This window comes from Myotis davidii, unplaced genomic scaffold, assembly GCF_000327345.1.
Source record: "Myotis davidii unplaced genomic scaffold, ASM32734v1 scaffold496, whole genome shotgun sequence".
Classification (NCBI taxonomy): domain Eukaryota; kingdom Metazoa; phylum Chordata; class Mammalia; order Chiroptera; family Vespertilionidae; genus Myotis; species Myotis davidii.
The window spans coordinates 3,624,565-3,641,250 of record NW_006289398.1 but is presented as its reverse complement, the minus strand read 5'-3'; the positions used below and the strand labels follow the sequence as shown (position 1 = coordinate 3,641,250).

The 16,686-nt window shown below is 48.3% G+C and overlaps 1 protein-coding gene across 1 annotated transcript in view; it reads right to left on the bottom strand.

Moving 5' to 3' along the window:
* ADAMTS12 (ADAM metallopeptidase with thrombospondin type 1 motif 12) overlaps positions 1 to 16,686 on the bottom strand; it is a gene marked incomplete at its 5' end in the record, with an annotated part of 188,196 nt that overhangs the window by 21,158 nt on the left and 150,352 nt on the right. Inside the window, 4 exons of the mRNA XM_006761798.2 lie at positions 80 to 232; positions 6,725 to 7,840; positions 12,271 to 12,481; positions 15,687 to 15,813. Coding sequence (XP_006761861.1) covers positions 80 to 232; positions 6,725 to 7,840; positions 12,271 to 12,481; positions 15,687 to 15,813 — 1,607 coding nt within the window. The remainder of the gene's footprint in view (positions 1 to 79; positions 233 to 6,724; positions 7,841 to 12,270; positions 12,482 to 15,686; positions 15,814 to 16,686) is intronic.

Genomic DNA, 16,686 nt, shown 5'->3' with positions numbered 1-16,686 from the left:
CCCCCCACATACACCCCACCACCACCACCACCACTGAGCCTGGTCCGTTACCACCCCCGCACTGAGCCTGCTCCGTTACCTTGCTCCAGTTTCCCACTCTCCAGCCGGCGCAGGGACGGAGGTGGCATCTCTTGGCGGGGTCCGGCCTCTGCAGGGCCGCACAGTCGGAATCCACCCGGGTGCTGCACTCCACGCGGCGCCAGTAGGCCCCCAGCCCACATGTGGTGGAACACTGTGGGGGGGGACAGACACAGAGGCTGAACCCGGCTTCCTCAGACACACCCGGCACCTGCAGGCGGACTGCCCAGTCTCGCTGCTCACTGGAACTGCCCAGCAATCTTAACAAATACCAGCACGGGCCCCGGCCCCGGGGAAACGGCTGCATCTCAGCTGGCAGGGCCCAGGCATCAGGAACTTAAATCATTCCCATTCTAATAAACAGCATGGTTGAGAATCCCTGATTGATATTCGGGAGGACAGGCCAGTGCAAAAAAAGGGGACATTTGTAATGCTTTCAACAATGAAGTTTAAAAAAGAAATGATGCTGGCATTAGTGCCAAATTGCCGCATTTCACACCATGCTGTCCAGTGACGTCAGACCCACACCTACCTGCCACCTCACCTCTTACCCACCGCTATCACCTCTCTCAGCGAGGCTCTCCTCACACACTGCGGTGCAAAGGGCATTGTTATAAAGGAACCCAGGCTTGGGGAGCTGGCTTGCCCCAGGAGTCAGACTAGGATTTTCTGCCTCTAAACCGCAGTATACTATTGCTACAGCAGCACTTCTCCTCCGCGAGTGTCCGTGGGAGTCACCGGGACCCGCTGTGACAGGCAGGTTCTGGCTCAGGAGGTCTGGGAGGATGGAGAGGATGCAGCTCTAACCGGCTCCCAGGGGATGCAAGTGCCGGGGTCCTCAGACCACATGTGGAATTAGACAGATGCTAAGGCAGGATGCTTTCACTCCTGGACCCGATGGTGGTGAGTAAATCACTCACCGTTTGCCACACGCATAGTCCATTCCTCACATGATGTTTTAATTTGTTTAGAACTCTTAGATAGCTCAGGTTTAGCAAGGGGTCACCTTGAAAGCTGCACAAACATTCCCCCTATAATTCCTTGTATCCTACGTGCCTGATGCTTTCTCATGGTTGCTTTTGACCCCCTACAATTCCTTGTATCCTACGTGCCTGATGCTTTCTCATGGTTGCTTTTGACCCCCTACAATTCCTTGTATCCTACGTGCCTGATGCTTTCTCATGGTTGCTTTTGACCCCCTACAATTCCTTGTATCCTACGTGCCTGGTTCTTTCACATGGGTGCTTTGACTTGCATCCCTCTTGTGTGCCCATCCTCGGAAGGCGGGCTGTTTCTGGGCATGAGAAACACAGCTCTGGGCTAGTAAAGAAAAGGGGTGGGAGTTCCATCTATGACATTTTTGGAAGTTTCTTTTGATGAGTTATGAATAAAAACCAGCCCTACATTAATTTCTCTTGCTGCATTTTCACCCTCCATATAATGTCATGTTTCACTCTGTGTGACTTCTTGGGTTAGAACACATATGTGACAGATAAATTCACTGTAGAATCAGAGAAAGGGCAGAGTAGAAAACAGCCTAGGCCATCGTTGTTTCCACTGGGCTCACGGAGCTCATCTTCCCCCCTTCTTAAAGTTGTTTGTCATTTGGTTTGTATCTCTCAAGTTCCTAGCACTTTCTCCCCTGAGCTAGACCATGTCTCTATAACAGAGACAATGACAGCTGAAGTGCACTGAGCGACCCCTTGTTCACACCACGCGCTTTGCAATGGGACTTCACAGCTCCTCCCAGCAGGTGGTGGAATATAGTTCCCCAGCTCTTGAATAGGGACTGCTCTGTGACTTTGGTGGATAAAACGCAGTGGGTGATGCCCTAATTTGGACACGACTGAGATTGGACTACACACAATACTCTGAAATAGAGACCAGCTTTAAACACTTCAACTCGCTATATTTGTCTTTATAAATAGATAATTTGTAGTAATTTTTATTTTGTTTTTATTGGCCGGCTGGTGTGGCTCAGTGGTTGAGTGTCGACCTGTGAACCAGGAGGTCACGATTTGATTCCCAGTCAAGGCACATACCTGGTTGTCGTCTCCATCCCCAGTGTGGGGTGTGCAGGAGGCAGCCGATCCATGATTCTCTCATCATTGATGTTTCTCTCTCTCTCCCTTCTCTGTAAAAATCAATAAAATATATTTTAAAAATGCAGTGGGTGATGTGCCAGCTCTCAAGGGGCCTTGCTGGTTTCCGTCCTCTCTCTTGGACCCCATCTCCGCCATGGGAACAAGGTTAGTCTGCTGTGGGATGAGAGACCATGTGGAACCAAGTGGGGTGACCCGCCCAAGGCCATCCCAGCGCGGCCAGCTTCAGCCGACTCTCCAGCAGACGTATGATCGGCCACTCAGCCCAGCTAAGCTCAGCCCCGATAGCAGAACCTCCCGGCTGACCCACAGACCCGTGAACAAACATCAGTGTTACTGAGGTGTGGTTGGTTGTTGTTTGGCGTTGCTGTGGCAACGGACAGTTATGGGTTAAACATTTTGTTTCCTAAGCTGCTGAAGCAGAGCAGGCCCCACGCCTGGTCATGAGGGAAGCGCCTGCCAAGTGTGTGGCTCTGGAAAACTGCACTCTGGGCCGGTTCCCTTTCCCAGCCAAGCTCCCTGGAACTGGTAGCTCTCAATGGCTCCCGCGAGGTTGATAAATTTTTGGTGAACTACAATGTATTCAGCAAGACAGTTTATTTCTGTCAAAGTCAAAGGATGACATCTGAGATGGAATTAATTCTGTGTATCTTGATTAGAATATAATCAAAATGTGTCAATTAACCTCTGGGCTCAAACAGTCGTAAGGTTGAATGTGTACTTCTGTTTATTTGGAGATAGTACTTTCTCACAGAATCGAACATTTATCAATTATCACATATTACGTATCTTCAGGACAAAAGCATTAGAACACATTTGAATTTAATAATTCCACAACTGCTTTGAGATTCAGGGGTCAGGTCAAAAGATAAGAGATGGGAAAAGAAAGTAATTTCTGGGCCATCCTAATGCTACTTCTAAATAAAACTTGTGTATTAACTTGTGGACTGAGAAGGGCTTGTCCTTTCTTATTCGCAGCCCTACTGTGGGGACTCCTCTACCTGAGGACTGTGCTAGTTTACTGAAGGGTCTCCCCTTCGGACTGCAACTTGGCATCTCCCTCCATCTCAATATAAATGCCATTCTCCCCAAAGTCACCAGTGACCTGGTAAGTGCAAAACCCACTAGTTCCACTGTCAGTCCTTATGTTTCTAGGCACCATGGTACCATTTCTCTTGGTTTATGTCTTAAATAGTAGATTATTCCTTACTAGATGGGATCCACATGGGATCTCTTTGTTAGCCAGGTCCCATGCCTGGCTCACTCTTCCTTGCATCCTACAGGTTAATGGGTGACCTCCTTCCCTCTCAGGATCCTAACTTTACCTACTGGTCTTGACTACCAAGTCTTATCTCCAGTGTTCACCTCTCCCAACAGCCTCGGACTCATACACATAAACGTCTGCTGGAGATCCCAGGATACCACCAATTTAACTTGATCTATAACTACATTCATCACCCCTCCTTTCTTTGTCCCTGTTAAGAGTCTCCTCCTCTTTAATGTGCAGCATCTCCATTTATAGGAGCACAACCCAACAGACACCCAGGATGCATTCCAATGGAACAGTGATGGCAGAGTCCTCTCCTCCTCTCTCCTCCCAAACCGCACATCAATTATTCACGAAGCTCTGTGGATGTTGAGTTCTGAAGGTATTTTGAATTATCTTCCCCTCATCACCCCGAGCATTCTTGTCCTAGGTCTCACACCTCACGTAGGCCACTGCAGTAACCTCCCAACAGGTCAAATCCCTCATCCTCACGGCTTCCAGAATGAGCTTCCTAAGGCACATAGTGGGCCATGCCATCCGGTGGCAGACTGCTAGGTAGTCATTATAAACTCTCTTCTCTTCTTCCTGGGCACGCAGTTCGATTACATTTCTCAGCTGCCTTGCAGGTTGGTGGGTTGTGTGACTGAGTTCTAGACAACAGAGTGTGAGCAGAAGTAATTGGTGCCCCTTCCAGGCCTGGCTTATAACCCCCAAACAGGGATACCTCTACGCTCTTTTCCCTCTCTGAGACTAGGATAGTGAACCAGGATGGCAGAGCCATTGTCAGCCTGGATTCCCAAATGACAGCATGGATCTGAGCATCATTCTCTACGGCCACCACTGCAGACCTGGAATTACCTTGCATTATTATGTGAGAGAGAAGTCAACCTCTGTTTTAGCGAACCATAACTTATAATGCTCTGTTCGTTACAACAGCCTAGCCTTGTGTGTGTGTGTGATTTCTAATTACAAATACACATTGTACATACATCACACTGAGTATTCTGACAACAACCCTGTAGCTATGCCTTTTATTTCCTGCTCTTTCAGATCCTGTTTGACCAGGGTGTATTCTTTTCAAGGCCCACAGGGTCTTTGATTGTAGGTGCTTTCGGACTATATCTCCATTAACTAATTAACAAAATACTACAAATTAACTAGGAGCCTCAGTTTCCATAATGTGTTCTCTTTGTCTTTGAGTCTGCAGAGGCTCATGGTCCAGACGGCTTTGATGGATTAAGACAACAAACCTGTTTATCTGACCTTTAAGACTGCCCCATCTTTTTGGAAGGGAAAATACGTTTTGAGGGTGCTACTTTCAAGTACATCTTTTCAAGGGTGTCACTCACAAAACCTACACAGATCAATTTTATTTCTAGGCTGAATCCACTGGATCTGTGAGCTCAAAAGTACCCATAGAGCCCTCAATGTTACTTTAAAATACTTCCTGGTGAACTTTGTGATTTTCTCATCTGTTCACCCAGGGTCACCATTTAATTGGCATGATTTTTATGGCATGTGACTAAAGAAGAAAACAACAGAACAGAAGGCAGAGAAAGTGGCGGTGTTTTCTGATTTGCAAAGTGATGGGTCAGAGGCAGTGAAGTCCGTCCACTTGGGTTCAAATCTCTCCTCCACCCTCAGGGGTGTGTGACACAGGCCAACTACTCAACGTCTCTCAGCTCCAGCTTCCTCATCTCTAACATGGACAAATATGACCAATCTCCTTGCGCTGTGGTGAGGATTAAATGCGTGAATTCGTGTTAATTAGCACAAAACCATGCTACTGAAGCATGGGACATGCTTTATAAATGCTCCCTGTCAACATCCTCCTCACTAGAGCCCATTAGAACTTTGCTAATGGAAAGAAATGTGAGTAAAATGTCAGAAATCTCCATACTCTGAGCATGAAAATCTCTTTTCCTTCAGAACCTGCATTTTCCACATGCAAATGGAGATGGTAAGATGCTGCTCCACGGACAGGAAATGCAAAAGTTACTTAAGAAATCAAACATGAATCAATGTGAAAACAGAGTTCAAATGTAAACAAAACATTTTGAGAGTTTGAATTTACCTGTTTATTACCAATACAGTCAATTCTATGACCCAAGATGATTAATTCATACCAAAAAATTTATACAGCTAAATTGTCAATTGGTGCTGAAATTCACTAGAGGTAGTAGATTAGAATAAAAGAAGTTAGAAGATTCATTATCCAAATGACAAGTGTGTCCTTAGACAAGTTACTGAACCATGGAATACCTTAGTTCCTCTATTTATAAATTGGTATTAATCAGACCCTAGATGCTCCTCAGGGCTGTCAAAAGGAAAAAAATAAAAGATTACATATGAAAGTGGCTTGGAAATGAACATGCTTTATAAATGAAAGGTCTTTTTTTATATTAGCTATTATTACTTCACTTCCTTTTAGCTACAAACATGAGCCATGAAATATAAAAATGCTGACTAGTTTGAACATGCGGTTATTTTGCCATAAAGTTCTCCTTTGAGTTGTCAAATTACTTTTAACAAGTACATATACTGTGCATTTGAAATTCAAATGGGTGAGAAATGATTTTGATGGCCCCAAGGATTGAATCGGTTCTAGAAATGGAAAAACAAATGTCACGCCAAATTCCTGCAGCCTGACAATAGGGACCAGCATTTTTTCATCATGTTTTTTCTCCCTCCATATTCTAATTCTTTTAACAAGCTAACATGATCTTTTTGAATATAAGCGAACACACCCACCAGGAAGTAAATAATTGATACCGTGAGCTATAGAATTCTTTAAAGAATGGGTGCTGGAATTACATTCTAACTGTTCTCACTTGACGGGTTTAGAGTAAGGGCTCAAACGTTAGCTTTCTGAATGAAACGTGCCCTTTCGGTTGGCATCATCATAGGATGATCACAGCTTATAGCCGGAGGGGCACTGGCGATGGCCCACCTGGCTCACTGTCCCGCAAATGAGAAGCAGGCTCAGTGGGAAGGGCCAGTTCCCCACTCTCACACCGCTGGCTGACCCGGACCTCCTGACGTGGTTCCAGATGCTTTTCACTGTATCTCACCACATCTGTTCTCTTCCCTGGAGATTTTTTTTTCATTTTTGGAATTAGGGAGGTAAAGAGGGGGGTGAGGGCATGAACCTGATTGCTTCACGCTTAGGCCGCCTTAGACTGTATTTCAGACAAGCCCATTTAGAAACGTGCACAAGAGTGCATCTCCCCTATTTTCCAGATAGAAACGGGCATGCAGTAAGAAATGGAACGCCTACCTCACTCCAGTTTCCGACGATCCAGTGCGCAGGGCTGCGGTCCGGGCGCTGCTGGTAACTGGAGACATTCAGCAGAAAGCCCTCGGCCATCAGACTGGTCACGTCGTCCTCGGTGAGGACAGGCCCAGGGCTCTGTGTGGGATTCGTGCTGCTGGGAAGTTGCGGGGGGCTGTGGCTTACTGACTTTTCTGAGGGTGCTGGCGGGGGGCCTCCCCCCAGAGGGAGTGACGCGGTAGCTGGCTTCCCAGTGACCGTCCCCTCAGCTCTGGGTGTCCCGGTTTGTTGAGCAGCAGGTCCCTGGCTGGGTAGCAGCCCTGTCACTGTGCCGACAGGTGGCCACAAGGATGCCCCCGCAAGAGAAGGCGTTGGCAGAGGTGCAAGTGGCATGTCTGTGCTTCTTTCCACTGAAGCATCCTTTCCGGGGGCCGAGGTCTGGGTCCATAGGACAGAGCTGCTTCCGTTGCTGTTCTCAGGGGGCTCACTGGCTTCCCCTGAGCCGCTGTGGCTCTCTGCGTCCAGCTCCCCGCTCAGGGTGCGGGAGAGGGGAGGCACCTGCCGGGCCCCGGGGCTGCTGGGCGCTGACCAGTCAGAACCGCTCACGGTTGTGGCTAAGAGGCCGCCCTGTGAGGTGGGGCCAGGCCCTGAGTTGGAAGCATCCTCTCCCTGTGGCTGGGTGCTCAGCGACCAGGCCGTGAGGATGGGCTGGGAGGCAGTCCCGGTGGGAATGGCATCACGGGTGTCCAGTTCGGTGTGGATGGAGCTGTTTTGCCACCGCGTCCCACCCAGGTCTCCTTCCCAGGAGGCCGTGGTGGGACAGGGGCTGCTGGCGGCCATGGTGCTTGTGCCCCTGGAGCCGGGCACCGTGGGCGTGGGCAGCGTCCTGGGCCCGGATGTGGGCGGGGTGGGCTGCCGGGGGTCACGCTCAGAGGTCGGGAGCCCTTTCCCACTGAAAACAGTGCCTCTGCTGGGTTTCAGAGCCCTCCGGCCGGACGGGCATTGCTGGAGGCCGCACAGAGCCCGGCTGTTGGGTTTCCTCGTCACGTCGCAAGGCTCGTCGTGGTTCTTGGCGCAGGTGACACTGCGCGTCCGCACACCGCCGCCGCAGGACACGGAGCACTGGAAGGGAGGACAGCAGTCCGGGGGGAGCGGCCTGGCTCTCCCTCAGGCGACCACAGATCAGAAACACACTGCGCAGCTAAAACATTCACACCTCTCTGTTTTCTATTTTGCGTCTATACGCCTTTAGTCTCCCCTGGAACTGTCTGTCTTCTGGAGACCATCTGAGGCTCAGGACCAACCATTCACCCTCCACAAACGGAAGATACAAACCATGAGGGTATAAACGAAGTCTCCCTGGGCTTTGAGTGTTGGACAGTGCATTCACAAAGAGTGCAAACATTTAAATAAGTCACCTAATCTTTTAAAGAGACAGCAGTAATATCTCTCCTAGGGTTCTGATGCTATTAAACGAATGTAAAATGCTTATCCACTCCCTGCAATCCATGAAGCTGGTTCTAATGAACCTTCCCCTTCCTATGTAGGGAATACCCATTGTAACTCCCATAGTCTCACCCAGAAGCTCCATTTCCACTCACCTGGGTCAGGTAGAATCCTATGAAAAGCTAGACATACTCACCCCTGTATGTAGATCCCGGGCCTTTCCTGCCATTTAAGGTGAGTAGTTCATCAAAGGTGGGAGCGACCCTTTACAAAGTGTTCCATGAGCCCTGTCGCACGGTACTGATCTATATGGGGTCATGGCAGGGACCACCCCCCTCAGTGTTCCCTCCATGCTCTGCAGGCCACTCAAATCCTGGCCCTGTGCTGGGAGGCGGTGTGACCTTTGAAAAGTTTCTATGCCTGAGTTTCTCCACTTGTACAAGGAGGCTTAATAAGGTCATTGCGAGATACTGTGTGTGCCTGATACGTATTTGCTGTTAATATGTAATTAAATACTGATTGCCGATTTGGCAGTGTCCTTTTGTGACTATGGAAGCAATGCATTAGTCCCCCCACCCCCCTTTTTAGGTCTCTCACATTTGTGTAGCCCCTTAGCCCTGTGCTTACACTGCTCTGTGCATAAAAGGGTCTGAGTTTGGCAACTGACTTATGGCCCCCAAGTGAAGGAGGCCACAGATCAACTCCATCAGGATATTTGGGTGCCATTGGCTGGAAGGCTTGTAAAATCAGAGTAGCATAGAAAATAGACCCTCATCTTCTTGCCTGATAATAAAATTGCCATCTAGTAAACAATGGCTATTTGCCAGGCATTATGGGAAGGGCTACATGGATTATGTTCAAGCCTTACACTAACCCTGTCTTTCTAAGTGAGAAAAGGCGGAGAGAGGTTTCACACTAGCTCAAGGCCGTACAATGAGGGCTTGCCAGGGCTGGAAAATCTAGAAAAACTGCTATCCCACTAAATCCATTAGCCTAACTGCCAGGAGAAATAGGGGACTCAATGAACTAATACCCACCACATGGAGTTACTTTACAAGTTAAATGAGACACACTGTGTAGTATAGAGAGCGCTCAACAAGTGATGGATGACATTATTGTTATTTCCATCTATTCACTTTTCTTACAAATAATAGTATGTGTAGCATTTACTGAGTGCCTGGTACTGTTCTAGTAAGTACTTAGAAATATTCATTTATTTAATCCTCATAACTTCCCTTGAGGCTAAGTACTACCCCTAGCTACATTTTGTGGATGGAGAAAACAAGCCACAGCAAAGTAGAAGGAACCACAAAGAGTTTACCTATCCAGTGAGTGGCCGAGCCAGGCTTTGAGCCCAGGGACTCATGTCCCAGAGACCATGTCCTTCACCACTAGACTGGCTGCCTCTCACAGGCTGGTCCCTGGAGTGGTGTCCCCAGTGAAAATGGAGCCACAGAAACTTTGATATGTTGTTTTTGTTTACAACATAAAGAGCCCTCCTCTATCCTTCTAGCCAGAAAGTAAGTTGGGCAAAACCAAGAGACAAGTCTTGTTGAAACTTGAGATTGGGGGTAGAACCCAAGCTTAGAGGAGAAGGGGCTGTCCACGGGGGGCAGACAAGCTCTCCTTGGGAGAAGCCTCTAGCTCTCACTAGGTCTCCGCTCTGACCATGGACACAGCTGAGCCTGCCCTTCTCTCCTTGCTTGGGCTGGTAGATCTGCCTTGACTGAGAAGGGCAGCTCATCGATTTGCCTTTCCTCTTACTTCCCACCTTGGTCAGTACAGGAGGGACCATTCTACAGGAGTCCCGGGGCCTCAAGGTTCTTGGGTCTTTTGTCCCAGTTACGTAAGAGCTTTAGACTCATCCAGGGTGACCCAAGAGGTCCAGTGCAGACCAAATGAGCAGACTTGAATTAAGGTCAACCGCAAGACAAAATCCAGACCATGAACACTATGTGTATATCACTAAGGATCACTAAGGATCACTAAGTCATCTCTCTTAAAAAAGTAGCTGAGCAGAGCTAGAATGTCAAAGACATTTCATTGTATTCCCACAAACAGAGTATTTGAGAAATTGAGGGCGAATGTGTACGGCCATTAGCAAGATGGCAGAGGGAAGACAGGAAGACCCATTTGATGAGTATTTTGATTCTGATTTAACTACAGGCACCTGTGCTGGCAACATCTGGACGAAGGCAGTGGCTCAGCCTTCCTGCTCTGCTCTGTCAAGTGGAAGCTAGAAACTGGATTTCCTGTCTGCTAACAATACACCTGCAAGGGCCTGTATCTGGAACAACCGACACAAGTACTTACCACATCACGCCAACATGTTGGTCCTTTGCCCCAATTAAGTCACATCATTTTGCTCCCCATAAACAGGAACACAATAAAAAGAACTCCTCAGCCAAAGATGTAATTGCAGTTCTTTTAAAAAGCATTACGACTCTGGCAGTTAGTAAATTCTACATGACAAAAATTAACTGCTTCTGATGCAGCCAAAACATTTTTGGTAAATAGATTTAATGGGCGAGCCACAGTACCCCATTCAGCCTTATTTCAACAACAGCGTAATTTACCACATTGGCTCTCATTGTTCCCTCCTGGGAATAGCAGGGGGAATGTTCTGGACTATTGCTGATGTGTCCACATGAATCAGTGCTGCTATCGGCAGTGCACCTGTATTAGTTTGTAGGTACATTTTCTTTACATGTACCTCTGTCTTTTCTTTTTGTCCTATTTCGCCATTTGATAGGAAGATCTTATAGTACAGGGACCATACTTGCCATTTTAAAAAAATTTCAGCTACATGACCAAGAATGCATTCTCTATAGGATTAGAAGCTAAATAAGCCCAAGCTGTGACTATGAGCTAATGAAATCGAGTTTTGGAAATAAGGTCATCAAAGTGGCTGTATTCAGAGGAGTTCTTTTGTGTTCAATTAGTTATCTTCAGGGATGGTAACGTTGCTTACACAAATTTTCAAATTCCTCTTCAGTAAACACTTTCAGAGTAACTTTATAAGTGATTAGAATTAATCTCGTTTACTTATAATAAAATGTTTTGATCCAAAAGGTTTTATCTGAATTGGTCACATTAGTCCCTCAATCATCAAACTTAGTTCTAATTGATTTTCTAATTGATTCTCCTGAACCCAGTGTTTTCCATTTCTCTGACGGTGAGTTCTAAGAAGCGTTCCCCAGACATTCCGGTCAATGGGAGCATTACTGTGGAAGGCATGTGGCTTCCCAAGGGAGCTTATGGAAGTTAGCATCCATGGATAGATTCTGCCCTGCTGGTTTTTAAAAAGCATTTGTCTTTTCTCACTCCTGAGGTCGCTGACTGAAATGTGCGTAAGGAAGCAGAGTGGAGCCCCAGAGACTCCAGGACCCTGGGAGATAAAGGGGTCCATTCCCACCACAGACCCTGGGCGCATGAGCCTTGATGTTACCAGGTGCCATGGTGACCTAAGGAAAATGGAAGCCTGGAAGTTTTCATGACCGAGCCCACTGATTTCTAGTTACATTCAGAGAACTAAATCAAATTAACTTGGGGAAACACACCACTTATTTGAATGGATGTGGCTAATAACAGTAGCCATCCTAAACTTGGGTCAGACCTGGCCTTGACACGTGCTGGAAAGATGGATGTTTGAGAGGCATCTTCGAGGGTCAGGTGCACAGCCTGTCATCCCACCATCAGAGCAACAGTCCTTGGCTTCACTTTACTGGAGCAGCTCCAGGGACACATAAGCATAGTCAACGTCTCACAAACTGGCTCTCAGGGTGGTGGGAGCCCTGACTTCCCACTCCCCTGCCAGTGGGTTAACAACAGGCCAACAAAACCCTGACCATTTATCACTGAGCTGCGTGAGCCTGTGAAGCAGGACCCAGCTCTTCCCCGGCAGGTGTCTGACCACTGGACAAGGGAGAGGAAGATCCGTAAGAACAGAAAACAAGCCAATAGAAATCTGGGCAGTGGGATATGCAGGAAACGGGCCAGAGGTGCGACGCTGGCCACTGCACCACTTTCTCCAGGGTCACTGGGACTGACGCGGAATGGGAGGGGCTGATAAATAATGCCAGCTTCCCTTTGAACCCTGGGCTCACCTCACTCCAGTTGCCTACGGTCCAGTCCGATGGACACAAGATGTCCCTGTTGCAGGACATGAGGGCCTTGGGCTTCAGCAGGTGCAGGCAGTCTTTAGCCGGCAGAGCCTGCTCATCAGAGCCCATGGTCTGGATACACAGCACTGTTCGCGTCTTCTCTCCGTGGGGCCCACATGTCGCCGAACATGCTTCCCACTCCCCTGCCCACCACCTGCAGACACACATGGACATGGGAGAGAAGATCACCAAAACCCCTGTTATATTATTCTTAAAACAAGCAAGTTAACTTAATTCCTTTTCATTAATCCCTTTGTGAATCTACATGCATGACTTAAGTTTAGAGTCAGATTTTTCTGCTTGTTTGTATCATTTTCATTGTGTTTTAATGTGTGAGAAATACCATAAATTTGGGTTGATTTGGGGGTTCTGGCTTTAGCACGAGAACTTGTCCATTCTGAGGTCCTGGGCAGCAGCATTCTGTGGTTGCTCCGCTCAGCAGACGGATCTGGGTTCAAACCCAGACTCTACCCCTTGTAGGTAATCACACGGTTTCCAAGCTCTAGTGTCTGACCTGGTGGAGGGATCTGCTCTGCCCTTCCCCAGCTCTTACATCATGCCTGCCGTAAGTCGCCTCTATTAGTTTCTATAACAAAACACCACAAACTTGTAAGCTTGAAACAACAGAAATCTAGTTTCTTATAGTTCTGGAGGACAGACATCCAAAGTCAGTACTACTGGCATGAAATCCAAGTGTAGGCGGGTGGCACTCTCTCCAGATGCTCTGGGGAAGGCCTGCTCCCGGCCTCTTGCAGGCTGGGGTGGCTGCCAGCATTCCTTGGCTGGTAGACCCTCATGCCGATCTTTAAGGCTGGTGTCTTAGTGTCTTTCAAATCTCTCTGCGCATGTTTGCATTGCCTTCTCATGTGTGTGTGTGTGTGTGTGTGTGTGTGTGCATGTGTGTGTGTGTGTGAATTTTCCCTCTGCCTCTCTCTTATAAGAACACGGGATGACATTTAAGTGGATAATCCAGGATAATCTCTTCATTTCAAGACTCGTAATCACATCTGCCAAGATCCCTTTCCAAATAAAGTAACATTTGTGGCTGCGCGGAAAGGACATGGCTGTCTGACCGAGTTTCCAGCCACCACATTCAGGGACGATGTCCAGTCCCGAGAGCTCAGACTGTGTAGTTTTAAGAGTTACTTTGTCAGGGCTCCTCCTCTGTGTCTACAGGGGTTCAGCCGTGGCTCATTTTCTGTCATTTCTGTCCACCACCCTCTGCACTCTTGCCCAATACCCATCTCCTTCAAACTCTGCCTGTATCTTATTATAGGGCTACCTCCAACCCTAAACATTCTGGAAATTGGAGGGCAGAGGTAGGAAGAAATAACCACCCGTGTGGAAAGGGAGTTCTGGAAAGAGGGAGGCCCAGTTTGTAGCTACAGGCGAATAAGAAAATGCCAGACACAGACTGATGTCTGTTATAAAACACAGAGCCGCCCTAACTGGTTTGGCTCAATGGATAGAGCATCAGCCTGCGGACTGAAAGGTCCCAGGTTTGATTCTGGTCAAGGGCGTGTACCCTGGTTGCAGGCACATCCCCAGTAGGGGGTGTGCAGGAGGCAGCTGATTAATGGTTCTCTCTGATCGATGTTTCTAACTCTCTATCCCTCTCCCTTCCTCTCTGTAAAAATCAATAATATATATTAAAAAACAAACAAACAAAAACACAGAGCTGATATCAAATCCACAGCCTTGGACCACATCGTTTTGAGGTACACAGCCTTGGCCTTAGCACGTGAGTGTCTGCATCCAATGTTTTGGTTCCCACCCACTAGCACAGTGCTTGCTCTGCTTCAGACCTAGCCCAGAAAAGAGGAGGGGTGCCCGCCTCTCTGTGGGGGCACCTGCTGCTCGCAGACCTGCTACGGGCTTTGGAGCCTTGGATTCAGACCTCTGCCATCTCCCAGCTGCTTGATGTGCGGCAGCAATGAACTTTGCTTCCTGTCAAACTGGCACAACAGTTACTTTCCAAGTAACTGCGAACAATGAAGAGAGCACATCAGGCAGCTCTAACACGTTGCCAAGAGTGAAGGAGGCACTTAAAACACCCCTACTGTTTGCTTCTCTTCCACTTTCACAATTGCTGTTTCAACACTAAGCAGTTCTGACACCAGCTGTTTGGAGTTCAGGGCTCAGTCCCTCCAGACTGCCCATGCCCTGCCCTTCAGACGCCCATGTCAAGTCCATGTTGTCCCCTGCGCTTCTCACCTACTGACTAGAAATAGAGGGTTCCCATGACCTCCTCCTCAGGCCTGGTAATTTTCCAGAGTGGCTCACAGAACTCAGAAAACATTTATTTGCTAGATTACTGGTGCATCATTGAAAGATACACTCAGGAACATCCAGAAGAGATGCGTGGGGCAAAGGGCACAGAGCTTCCACACCCTCCCAGCACCTCCATGTGGCTCAGCACCCGAAAGCTCTCCACATCCTTTGGAGAGCTTCAATCAATCAATCAATTGGAGGCTTCATTACATCAGCACAACTGATGAAATCATTGGCCATTAGCAATTAACTCAACCTCCACTCCCTCTCCCTCTCCCCTCCCACTTCCTCCTTCCCTCCCTCCCTCCCTTCCCTCTTTCCTTCCTTCTCCCTTCCTCCCTCCTTTCCTTTCTTCCTCCGTGCTTCTCTCCCTCTCTTGCTCTCCCTCCTTTCCTACCTCCCTCTTCTTCTTTCTCTCTCTCTTTTTTTTTAACATGAACCCCTCATAATAACATCCAAGCTACCTTCTATGATCCCAACATGATTAGTAGAAACTAATATCTCTATTAAAGTGGTTCCAACCAAGGGTGACTTTGTCCCACAGGAGACATTCCGAGACCTTTTTTGTTGTCATGGGTGGGCAGGATGCTGCTCAGATCTAAAGAGCTACAGACCAGGAACACTGTTAAACATACTACAATGCACAAGACAGCCCCCACAACAAAGAGCTATCTGGCCCAGGTCTCAACAGGGCCGAGGCTAAGGAAGCCGGGTCGTAACCCTACTCCCCCAGGCAGCCGTAGGTACAGTGGGCACTGGGATCCAAGTGTCCACGTGCTGTCTGGAGGCTGCGGTCCCCTGGGAAGATGCTCTTGGAAAAGCCACACGTGATAACAGAAGAACTTTGGGGTGACCTAGAACTTCGTCTCACTCATTAATTAAACAGAGAGCACACCAGCTTGGCAACAAGCACTGCTCTCTGCGGAGACAGTGTCCTCGCTCACAGCCTGCCACAAGCTCCAGCAGCGCGGCCAGAGGCCTGTGATAGCTCCCCCATATTTATTCTAACAACAGAGCCACGGGCCGCCTTTGTCACCGAGCAGCGGTTGCAAGCAGACGCCAGCGCTCCAGCTGCCATCAAGGCTCACCTGGGCGGACAGTCCTTCTCCCGGCACTTCTTCTGTCTCCCGTTGGGCTGGGTTTCCGGGTCACAGAACGTGGCCTTCACCATCCCGTGGCCCTTCCTCACGCAGTGGGCGGTCTGGCGGCGGATTCCTGGGGGCGGGCAGGAAGTTTCACACCCATTCAATCCCAAGCCCACATGCTCGGTGTCAGGCCCCGGGTCATGTCAAGCGCTTATGCTTATAGCTGATGGGAAAGTTGTCCAGAAGGCATTTAATTCTTCAAGTGGGGCAAGGAAAGGGTCCTCTTATTGTCCACACTCATGCGCAGTTGGCAATGCATGGAAGGACCACAGATATACAGGTAGACACATATAGAGTCTAACACACAGATTAGAATCTATCTGTGGAGATAAGACCAACACACCTGTACCAAATAAAAACCGGAGTGAGATTTAAATAGGGAAAGCAGATATCACGGCTAGGTATTCCAACACAATTGCTATGATATTCGTTTAGTGAAAAAATAGAGGAGGCAGGGACCTTCATATTAGTTAGGGTTCATCAATGGAAAGACAGGAGTAAAATGCAAAATCCTGTTGTGAAGTCTGAGGGGTTCATCTTTTCCAGGAGAGGCTCTGACAGTAGGGGCTTTGGCGAGCAGGTCGGGAAGGTAAGAGCGGCAGACAGGGCGCGGCAGGCACAGCAAGCCCCTCTGCAGGCTGACTTGGCCTTGGACATGTAATCACAGTGGACTCAAGCAGTGCTGGCCTTGACCAGGTATTGATCTAAACCAGGTGTGTGTCCCAGACAAATACAAACATGTATAAAATGTGTTACCCATGATCGAGTTTAACATAAAACTGCAGCCTCACAACAACCCACTGAGGTCAACACTATCGTGGCCATTATCTGACAGATGAAGAAACTGAGGCACAGGGAAGGCCCACAGGCTGGGCAAGGAGAAGGACCCCTGGCCTTGCCAACTAGGTCATCATTAGCGAGAGAACTTGGAGGAGCGGCCAGA